At 27.5% G+C, this 11414-nt stretch overlaps 1 protein-coding gene across 1 annotated transcript; it reads right to left on the reverse strand.

The window, feature by feature from the left end:
• Positions 1-2900: 2900 nt before the first annotated feature.
• On the reverse strand, positions 2901-9662 carry LOC113561144. The gene is made up of 14 exons (XM_026967384.1): positions 9282-9662; positions 9046-9160; positions 8123-8190; positions 7993-8041; positions 6842-6913; positions 5855-5968; positions 5515-5787; positions 5303-5431; positions 4854-5141; positions 4534-4791; positions 4239-4450; positions 3650-3807; positions 3338-3559; positions 2901-3237 (listed from the first exon to the last, which is right to left on the reverse strand). Exons 1-14 carry the CDS (start codon positions 9597-9599, stop codon positions 2997-2999), a joined length of 2517 nt encoding a protein of 838 aa, XP_026823185.1. The 5' UTR covers positions 9600-9662; the 3' UTR covers positions 2901-2996.
• Positions 9663-11414: the final 1752 nt, after the last annotated feature.

An 11414-nucleotide genomic window follows, 5' to 3' on the forward strand; every position in this document is an offset into this window, starting at 1 on the left:
AGTACTTGGTAGAGTGCCTACATCCATGATAGTATACGACGTATATAGTATTTGCTTTTACAAGTAAAAGGTCTATGCCTACATCATAAAATATATAGATAATAATTTATTATCTATGTCTATGGCCTACATATTAATAGTACACAGTACAATATTATACTGCAATTGCATTTTACAATTTACATAAGCTCAGTTTATGGTGTATAAACTTACATTAATACATTATTTACTTATTAAACACATAACATTACAAAATAGTAACTCACAACGGCTACAACACTACAAAAGTACTAAGTACAATGAGAATAATTGAGACATCAGCAATGACTATGCAACTATACTACTACGTGAGTGAAAAAAGAAAACCGAATCTGTGCATCCCCATGACACTACTATCGAGACCGATTCCACACGGGGGGGATGTGTAGAAAAACAAATTCTCATCCGGACACTGTGTGTTCTTTGGTAAACGGAAAATAGTCAAAATACAGTATACAAATAAATAAATTGTGATAATCTATATCAACATTTATTTTATCAGACGCAATTCACTAAACCCGATTTAAGTCATAAAAGAGTGCCTTAAAACGGAGGCTTCTCCTCAAGTGAATTTACTGTTCCTTGTCAATTACATATAATTAGTTATGATATCAAAAATTCGTATTGTTAGTATTTAACAACAATAAATAAAGTAAGCAAGTAAGTACCGCTTTCGCTTTGTACCCTGTTGTACATTGTACAAATGGGTCACTGTAATGAAGGTACGTGAATGTGTTAAATTTAAGTTCGATGATACATAATTGTACAAAAAACGATCATGAGTTTTTCAGCGTATATCACAAATAAATACATTTCAATAATTGAACGATAGCAACATTAGTTTTCAGTCCTTTTTATTCTTTGCAAAGATCGTCGTTGACTGATAGGAGAGTACAAGTGAATTTTTCTTTCTAATTTACTCTCGTGTAAAATTGACTTCCTAAATCTCCCCTTTTGCATCTATTTCAAAATTCTTGCTTTGACCATATGTAATAATTATAAAATTTGTATTCCTTTTTATTGCATAAACTATACTGCTAATGAGTAATAAGTCACTTTCAGGAATGATCATGAAAATTGTCAATACTGAACCGTTTCATTCTTCTAATTAACCTACTGTATTTTACTATACATATTTTATGTTATTTTTCTTGTTCATTATACATTTTTCTCGTTTTAACTTTTAATTGTATTTTAATATTTAAACTATTAAATGTTACTTTTAATGTAACCATTATTATTGAAATACCAGCCCGTATTTTTAATAAATAAATATAAAGTTCAATATATGTTGTGAATACATTTTTTGTTCCTTGATCAAAAAAAAAATGACAATTATAGAAGATTCGATATGAATTAAAATTATATTATACTGCAGAATTCACGCATATTATATTAGCCGCCCCGTGTGCGAAGGAAAGCATTTTCTCCTTTTGTACACGAATATATAAGTCGATAAAACGCCATTCCACTAAATTATATATGAGTTATTTTACTATTTTTTTTTCATTTTTAGTCATTGTTTCCGTAAACTATATAAATGTTTGTGTTAAGACTTTTTTCTCGGAAATAATCTTAAATTATGTTTTATAATAATAATATTAATACTGTCATCGGTAATTTTATACAATTTCTATTCATCCATATACAATCAACACGTAAAACATTAAAATATTCGCATGACAACGTCTAACGGGATTTTTATTCTATTAATTAACAACGCAGAAAACGATTAATTTTGTATTCAATTTTGTAGATTTGTACGTTATTGAAATTCGCGGCCAGCGTGGCAGCGTCAATTCGATCATATAATACCTACATTAATAATTACGAATATTGAAGACGCCCCCCCCCCCCGAACAATATAGGTACTTTGATTTACTTTCTTAACCAATCTGGAGTTGGCGAGCTACTCTTATTTTGGTTAAAATCTTATTTGAAAGAATAACGTAGATAGTTCATTAATCTCATCTGTAAAATTTCGGAACAGTTTCAAGTCCTATCTGACGTTTCTCAAGGTACTTACGAGTACTTTGTAATGTTTTTTATAAACGTCGTATGACCACTAATTACGATGTATTGCCTGGCGTATTGTATAGGCAAAATAGGTACATAACTGCAATGTTCAATATTGTCTATAATTATATTTTACGACTACGAGTACAGAGTAGTTCTGTGCTTCATTCACCGGAAGAAAGTGATGCGCTGAAAGCAACAAAACAAAACGTGCTATATCGCCTGTATCCCACCACAATCACCCAAATCTACATTCCCTAACATCAGTCATGTATGGTAAGTAACACCGCATTTACCCTCCACTGTTCATAGCATATGTACTACATTAGCTTACTCAATTACGATTTATAGATATTGTATCTACAGCAGATTGGATGTCTACTTTCACCCTTACTATGATTGTATGCCCACTAAAATTAATTTTATTATGGTATCCAAAAAAACTATGTTAATACCTAGGGCTTTATTCATTGTAATCATTTTTACTTTTTAATAAAATCTAATAATACAATTACAAAAACAAATACTTTGTATGTATTTTCTATGTTGTTTAATAAATGGTTATTTATTATTTTTAAATTCATACATTTTCAGCATAAAATATAATTTAGTATATACCTACTTTGACTGTTAATTTTCACAAGTTATTAACTAAAAATTTGATGTACCTATTTGATTTGTAAATAATACTATATAAATTATGCCCACCTATAGTACATTATAAATAATAAATTAATAACACGTCATATATTAAAATAACAATCAAGTAAATTATATTTTATAAGCTAAAAAAAATGTATACGTATTTGGAGACACAATTAAAATATTAAGTCTTAGGTTATCAAATAATTTTAAAACATTTAGAATATGTGTCTTTACAATGATATAAAATAACATTGTACTTGAAAATGTAAAAAAAAATATATATAATATTTCATGCTTTATTTTAATTTACTCTGTTCTATACCAGAAGGAATCATTTCGTCATCTAATTCTTTGTTAGTAATATTTAAACCCATAGCATTGTATCTAATTGGATATGTTAACAAATTTCCTTGATCCCAAGTGAATAATTCTTTATTATGTGGATTATATTGAATTAATGTAGTGTGTGCAAATGGATTAGTGAATGGTAAGTCTACATCGTTTAATCGAACGTTTTTGTATAAATCCAATGCAAATCTAAATTAAAATTAAACATTTTTATTAAAACATGGAATGTAGAATTTTTTTATTTGTAGTGAATGATCTTTATGCAATAATATGTCATATTATATATCACCTAATGGTTGTACTCCTTTCAGTTACACTATGGACTGCATATAATACACCACACACGATAAACATATCTCCTGCTCGATCGTGTTTAATGCTTATATTCCAAGCATATTCGATTTCCAAAGTCATTGGATCAACATGTAGAACTGCTGTATTATTAGAATCCTCCAGACCATAAATTACCCATAAGCCATTTTCTTCAACTGCCAAATCTACATAATTCATTCTAAATATTCATAAACAAACTAATGTATTTCTTTACTTTTTATACCTATATAGTTGAATTTTTATTTAAGTGTAAAAACAATTTACTAACTTTGTTGTATACAAACGATTTTTAAGGTTAGTAGTATTTAAGTATGGAACCGTCAAATAATTTGTGCATTTTTCTTGTTGGATATCATACTTTCGAATTATTGGTTTGTCCTTTTCGTGAAAATAAAAAGAGTCTTTATACATCGCATGGCTATTTCCCTAAAATAATTTTTTCATTATATTTAATTATATATACTATTATACAATTTAGTTTAGTAACTATTAATAATTCTTACGAATTAATTTCATATTAAATATTGCATTTTTATATAAACAATAATTATAAATCACAATATGAAAATAATTTATCGAAGCTTCAAACTAAAGATATATTTTAGGTTAATAATGTTAAATAATATAAAGTTGAAAGATTTAAAAACAATTAGAAATGATTAAATTTATATTCATTGTCTTATTTAATAAAATCAAAACGTTCAAGATTATTTTAAAACTTAAACTATTATATGTATATTGTAATTTATTATGAAATTAAGTTATCTACTTATAAGACTAACACTAGGCGTTAATGAATAAAATAAAACATTATATAGTAATTAATTATAATAGGTATAGTTATTCATTTAACTCACGTGGAACGAGTAACTTAAAGTATATGTTTTTGTTGGTCTATTGTCTTTAAACATTGATTTATTAGAAAATTGATAAAGAGCATTTATCTCATTTACTGTCATCCAAATGGTATCATTTGAATCACGTGACATTGGATCTTTCATCCAACTTCCAAACGAAGCGTTTGAAACTCTATTAAAGACTGGTTTACCTACCGCATATACTTGACAGTCTAGAATACATATTATTGTTAAATGTAAGTAAGTAACGCTGATTAATACAAAAAAATGATTAAAATCTTAATTTAGTATTTACCTAAAGTTCGGTTAGCATGACCTTTATTGGTGACTTTGTGTAATTGTTGTATAGCTAACGGCTGATGGCCCAGCAAGTCATCAATAGTAAATTCTTCTTTACACTCCTTTGTTTCCTTTGATTTTGGACAAGTAGGACAAATTACAGGTGGTTGACATATGTCGTATTCTCCAACTAATTCTGGGGGTCCTTTGCCGAACTTAATTTTGTTATTAGGGTCAACATAAGGCGGAGGTGTTACCAAAGTTGGATCAACAACTAAAATGTTTAAAATAACATATTACTGTATAAAATATTAACAGATTTTATTAATTATTTACTGTATAAAGTGATGTTTCCAGCTACGATAGCTTCGTCATTTTTGCTCACACAATAATATGTGCCATTATCAGCATCAGTAACTGATGATATATTTAGTTGCATAATAAACTTATAACTGGAAATATCTATTCTAGTTATACTATATTTATCACTGTTTTCTATAATGTCTCCTTCTCGTTCCCAATAGTGAATCGCGTATGGATAAGCTTCTACTTCGCATTCAAATGATGTTGAACGATTAACTGCAGCAGCCACATGTTGATTTTGTATAGAAATAAGTGGAGGGACTAAAAAAAAAAATTAAGAATTTCATATTAAAGTAATATTAACAGCCAATTCAGATTAAATTTTTTAATTATCTCGTCTGCGATTCTTACACAAAACTCAAACTTTTAGTAGGTAAAATTTTCTAAAACCAAAGCAATAAAATAATTAGGTAAGTACTTACAGTGTGTTTCAATTGAATAATATTGTATTGCAGATGGAGCTATACCGTTATCGGCTATGCATTTATAACGACCCATGTGAAGTCTATTGACTTTAGTAATATTTATAGCGTAGCCAGTAACTGTCTCCTCTAAAATAAAAAATAAATGAATATACATACTTTGTAGTTAAATACTATGTAAAAAAAAAAATTAAATAACTGAAAATATTTACCTCTCCATGATCCCATCGGTACTGTAGTAGTATCAAGTTTTTGCCATACAATTGTAGGTTTAGGGGATCCTGTTGCTACACACCGTAACCTTAAATTATCACCTTCTTTCACAGTGATATTCTTTAATTCAGAATGTCCAATAATATTAGGAGCTGTTAAAAAGTCTGTAGTGGGAATTCCATTCACTGTGTAATTGTAAGCACTTAATCCTGGTCTTCCAGGAGTACCGTCAACTCCTGGTTTACCTGGACGACCTTTCGGTCCAGTTAAACCTAATTCATTAAATTTTAACTTTAATTTCATTAAATATACATGTAAAAAAAAATTATAAAAATTAACCTTTTGGGCCAATGGGACCGGGTGGTCCTAATGGTCCCATTTCACCAGGCTTTCCATCGGTACCATTGAAGCACGTTGCATCCTTTCCGGGTAAACCGTTAGTACCAGGAACACCTTAAGTCAATTATCAATTACAAACGTAATTATAATAACTCTTTTTAAATAAAAGATGTAGGATATTTATATTAAATAATTAAAGGAAAGTATATACTATACATAAATTATTAAAAAAAATACTTGAAGTAAAATATATATAAGATAACAGCATTGATAATCGAGAGATGTACATATACGTATATATATATATATATATATATATATATATCGACGGGTAACAAAAATGTTATTAAATATTGGTGTAGTTAAAAAATTAGGCTCGTAACTCATACAAAATTATAGAACGGGTTTTGATGGTTAAAGACACGTTCGAAAAAAAAATATATTACCCTTGTCCCTCTTTCTACAGTTTTGCTAAAATGAGTTAGAATTTTTTAAATGGTATTTAATGGTATTAATGGTTTATTTGGGCGTGAGAGTAGTGACATAAATATGGGGTTTATAGGGAAAATCCTCTTAAAAGCTAAACTATTAAAAAGTTTACTCAAACCACACTCCAACAATATACTATATATGTATAGCCTTAAAGCAACATACTTAATACATTTATCCTACAGGGTTTTTCTACTACGGCCATTAAGTTATTTTTATTATATTAATACTTTTGAAAATTTTCTGGAGACAAAAGCCTCCCTGAGAAATTTTAGTATTTACACCATTAAATGTAAGACTTTTCTATACCTCAAGCCAACAATTATTTACAAATTCAATAAAAATATTCTTTTCCATTCCAAAATCAATTGAATTCTAAACGTACTATAATTTGTATTATACAATCTTGACAATTCTATTTTAATTTTTAAAAGATAACTAAAGGTTGTATTTCTAAAAATAGGTTATACTTTTATATTTATAAAACCAATTACAAACCATCGAGACCATACTTTCCAGGCATTCCATCCAATCCGGGTTCTCCAGGAATACCATCGCGTCCATCTAAACCTAATTTATTATACAAACATATTAAATTATAATTTATAGATAATTACTTCATAAAATGTAACTTATTTGAATTTATTTTGAAATATCAATTATTATCTCAATTAGAAAAAAAAATTTTTAATTTATTTTAACATAATTTTATAAAAAATAAAATTATTATACTAAAATAGTAAAATACCCTAAGTATTTTACATGAATCAAAATTAAGAGGATGTCAGCACAGTGAGTGCACCAATTGTTTTTTTTCTTTGACACGTGTACTATATAGCAAATCTGCAGAACCAATCTTATGCAGTAGTTTTAAACGTAAAGTAAAGAATATTAGCTGTGTTCATGCGTGGATTTTTTTAAAATGTTTCAATTTTTTGCAAAATATTAATATTTTACATAAGTCAAAAATTGGAGCATTATAAAAAGGCCAATGTAAACAATACGGATAATCTGATAAAGTTTAATAATAAATCAATTTAAATTTCCATCTTGATTAAAATTAAAACCGTATGATTAGTTCTACTTAACGCGAAATTGTAATACATATTATGGATTATAATGAGAAAACAAATAGCGACCTGAAAATCTAACATTATCTTAAGTAAATATTAATTAAATAACTTATCGTATTACAAAATAATTTAATATTATTTTTGTTATTTAAGAATTATTATAACCTAGTTTAATGCCCCACGAGTACAATATAGATGAATAAATAAATATATATAATATAGAATTGCCTACAAAGCTACAATTAAACGTTTATACAGTAATACATATTTGTGCCATGTATTTTTTACATATCTTTATTGATTACTTAGGTATGTAATGACTATTTAGACTAATGGAAGTCTATATAACTAATAGTTTTTATTTAGTGAAAATCATACACCTTAAGGCTGAAATACACGATACACTGAATTAGTTACCTATATAATATTTATCTATCTAACCTAAGGCAAAAATTTATTAGAAACCAAGGAATCTAATACTTATTTTAAATAGATGTTTTCTGTTTTGAAATAAACGATGGACTTTTTTATTTTCACAAATACCTATTACTTAAATTATATTAATATTATCCTTACCAGGTGCTCCCGGAAAACCAGTCATTCCTCTTTCTCCTTTTGGACCCACCTATAATTAAAAATGTTTTAGTACGTAATAAAGCTAAGAACTTTATACAACGCCAATTTAAATATCATGGCACCTACGAACCGGCCCTGGTAGCCCTGTTGGGCCTTTTCGACCTTCAAGACCCATTGGTCCATCCTGACCTGGTTCACCTAGAACATAAATAATCAATAGAATAATTATTTTATAATTAAATAATGTTAAACATCTTATAAATAAATATTATTTAATTTGACATGATTTTAAAGAAATCTTTATTCAACAGTTATAAATTTATAATTATATAAAATCTAAGTAATAAACATAAAATTAAAAAGTTATAGGTTAAATTACAAATTAATATTTACATTTTAACAATTGACATTCATATTTTTTAGAGAGAATAAACTCAATATTTATTATACATTTATAACATGATGACTATATTTGAATTGATTCTAATCAATAATCATACATACAAACTAGTATCATTTATCTATGCTCTATATTTTGTTCTGCAGTATTCTTTTTTAATTTATTTCCCAGTAGAATTTTTCTATAAACACGAGATAAAATGGGATTTCTATGAAATATTAAGTGTTTACTACCCTTAATAACTGTATATTTAATATATTAATATAAACTATTATTTGTGTTAATTAAATATTTTATTAAATTAATTTTAAGTTTAAGTTTTTAAAACTTATATGAGAGTAAAAGCTAGGACAGCATATTTTGTTATTTAATTTAGAGTTAACTTTTTTTTTACCGCCGTACATAATAAATAGGCAAACAAATTAATTGTCATTGTATTAAAATATACTTATGTATCGCCTAACCTATTGATTATTGGATATTATTAGATACCAAAAAATATAACATGTATAATTATTAATTATTTAATGCTTTAAATGTAATTTTATGGTTATATTATAAACGGTTTTATTTTATTCATTTGTTTTTAGGAGTAATAATAAAAATAAACTGCTTTTAAGGTAGTTACTATTTTATTTTATTAAATCCTTTACCTTTATTTCCTGGTAGTCCTTCCGGACCAATTTCCCCTCGAGGACCTATAGGTCCTTCTTTACCGGGTGGACAATAGTCTCTGGTAGATGAGCAGAAACCTTGAAGAGCAGCTACCTAAATATTTTTACGATTTAGACGTTAATATAACACTTTGGTATTAATAATATAACTAAGCACAGTGTATTTTACGTATTAAATGTGCAATATGCACTCTCTCACACTCTCTATCTCTTACTGGTATCCTCGAATAGGCGTTGAGCCAATACCATTCCTCTTTGGTTCCATTTGGTGCTTCACCCTTAGCGTTGGTTTCTTTTTCGATGATGGGTCGGAAATTCGGATTGATAAATTCCACTTTTTCCCCGCCATCTTCAATCTTCGAAGACACCGAGTTCTCAGCGATATTCACATCCCGTCGAGGCCGATGATTCGTCGCTTCCTCCAATGCCGAACACTTGATATCCACTTCCCGTATATATTCGTACAGTCCATACAGCAATACGTATTGAACCGTTATGACCGCAGCTAAGCACACATTTGATAGGTACTGCATGATTGAACATAGAATTTTAGGTCGGCAGCATAGACGCAGTTAACATTATATAAGTATTTGAAGAATAACGAGGTCCCCCCAATTCAGTGAAACCGTATTCGGTACGCTCGCACGCACACAACGACTTAATTAGACACTTCAATATATAAATCTCCCCCATGCGCTACACTGCAGCAGTCAACGATCCCATTTTAATCAGACTCAATTAATAGTATGTTTTTTTAATTGAAATTAATTATTGTAAGAATCGATGAGCGATTAAAATATCAACACTCGACCACTAAATCAACCGCATGGTGTGCATCATATTAAACAATATGTAATATTGTAATTACATATATATATTTTAAGACTCATTTCAATTATAGAAGTTTTGTATAGATTTTATTCCATATCAATTTTAATACTTTTAATAAAATAAACTTATATTATATACTGTTTGTATTACGGACGCAGACACTAATATTTAATCCCTGTGATTACATAACTGACAAAAATCCTAGTTCAAATCCGAAAAATGAAAATTTTGTAGATACGTATTTATATTATGTTAATATTCAAGTATTGTACATATTTTTCTTAGCAACCACTTCTCACGTACCGCATAAATATTTCAATTTAAAACAGAAGGTGGATAATATTCGTTGTAAAGACTCTAGTGGTTTGTCTTTTCGCAAACTTGCTGACAAATATTAAAATGAAATTTTTAATGTATTTGAATAATATAACAATAATTATTATAAAAATAATAATAATATATACAATACTAATTTAATGTACGTACAAAATTTTAATTTTTCATTAAACAGATATGTTTCTAATTTTACTTTTAAAACATTAAAACCTGTCTACAACGGACACCTGTCTATAACGGACAATTATTTTGATCCCGTGACTATCCATAGTGTCCATTATACACAGGTTTCACTGTAATAGGCAAAAATTGTGAAATACAAATTAACAAATAAACACTAACGTAGAATAAACACAGCTTACAAGTTACAACTGATAAAAAAAATAATAATAAATAATTATACTATTATAATAAATTAATATTTAAAAATCTATTATTGTGAAAAAACGTGAAGTCACTTATGAATATTGAATACTATGAACCGAATGTAATGGCAAGGTACCAGCGTATTAATCATTGAAAATGTGTTGAATTTGAATTATGTGTTGAATACAATAAACGATACTGAAACAGCTGAACTAACTTTTACCAAAAATAAATTGCACATAATATTAATTCTATAGTAATTATTAGTTATTATAAGATACCTAATAAAAAATGGGTATTATTTTTAGCTGAATTAGCTGATAATTGATATTTTAAGTATAAGTTATAAAGTCAATACCGACGTGAAGACATGACACAGGACGGTTGGAATAGGTTTGTGGTATAATTGCTTAAATAGCTTTAAATTAATATCTACATATATTCTGAAAAATTGAATCGTGTATAGTAAATAATATCATTCCTTCTATCTAATTTTCTCATAATATTTATAAAAATATCACGTACCTATTCCTATAGTTGTTTTTTATTATTTTACTATTATATAGTACTATTATTGATAGATAGGTGCCTATATAAATGAAATCCTCATGGGTAGGTAATAGCTGATAAAATATTAAATAAGTATCGGAGTGCTGAAATTATAGTTTCATCAGTTACCGTACAACTGTATAAGGTATAACTACAGTTTTATTTACGAATTTTGAAAAGAAAAAATTATTTTTTATATAATTCTCATTTCTCTTAAATATAGCAAATTTATTTATTTCTATTACTTTAGTTATCCGGTAAATGTG

The sequence above is a fragment of the Rhopalosiphum maidis genome, chromosome 4, assembly GCF_003676215.2.
Source record: "Rhopalosiphum maidis isolate BTI-1 chromosome 4, ASM367621v3, whole genome shotgun sequence".
Classification (NCBI taxonomy): domain Eukaryota; kingdom Metazoa; phylum Arthropoda; class Insecta; order Hemiptera; family Aphididae; genus Rhopalosiphum; species Rhopalosiphum maidis.

Bases quoted from the DNA above. Each gene is read 5' to 3' on its own strand.
- LOC113561144 (XM_026967384.1), bottom strand. From the start codon at position 9,599: ATGCAGTACCTATCAAATGTGTGCTTAGCTGCGGTCATAACGGTTCAA. The intron at 5,432-5,514 runs GTAAATATTTTC...TTTTTATTTTAG, and splicing joins ACCGATGGGATCATGGAGAG to AGGAGACAGTTACTGGCTAC. The intron at 3,560-3,649 runs GTTAGTAAATTG...ATGAATATTTAG, and splicing joins AATCGTTTGTATACAACAAA to AATGAATTATGTAGATTTGG.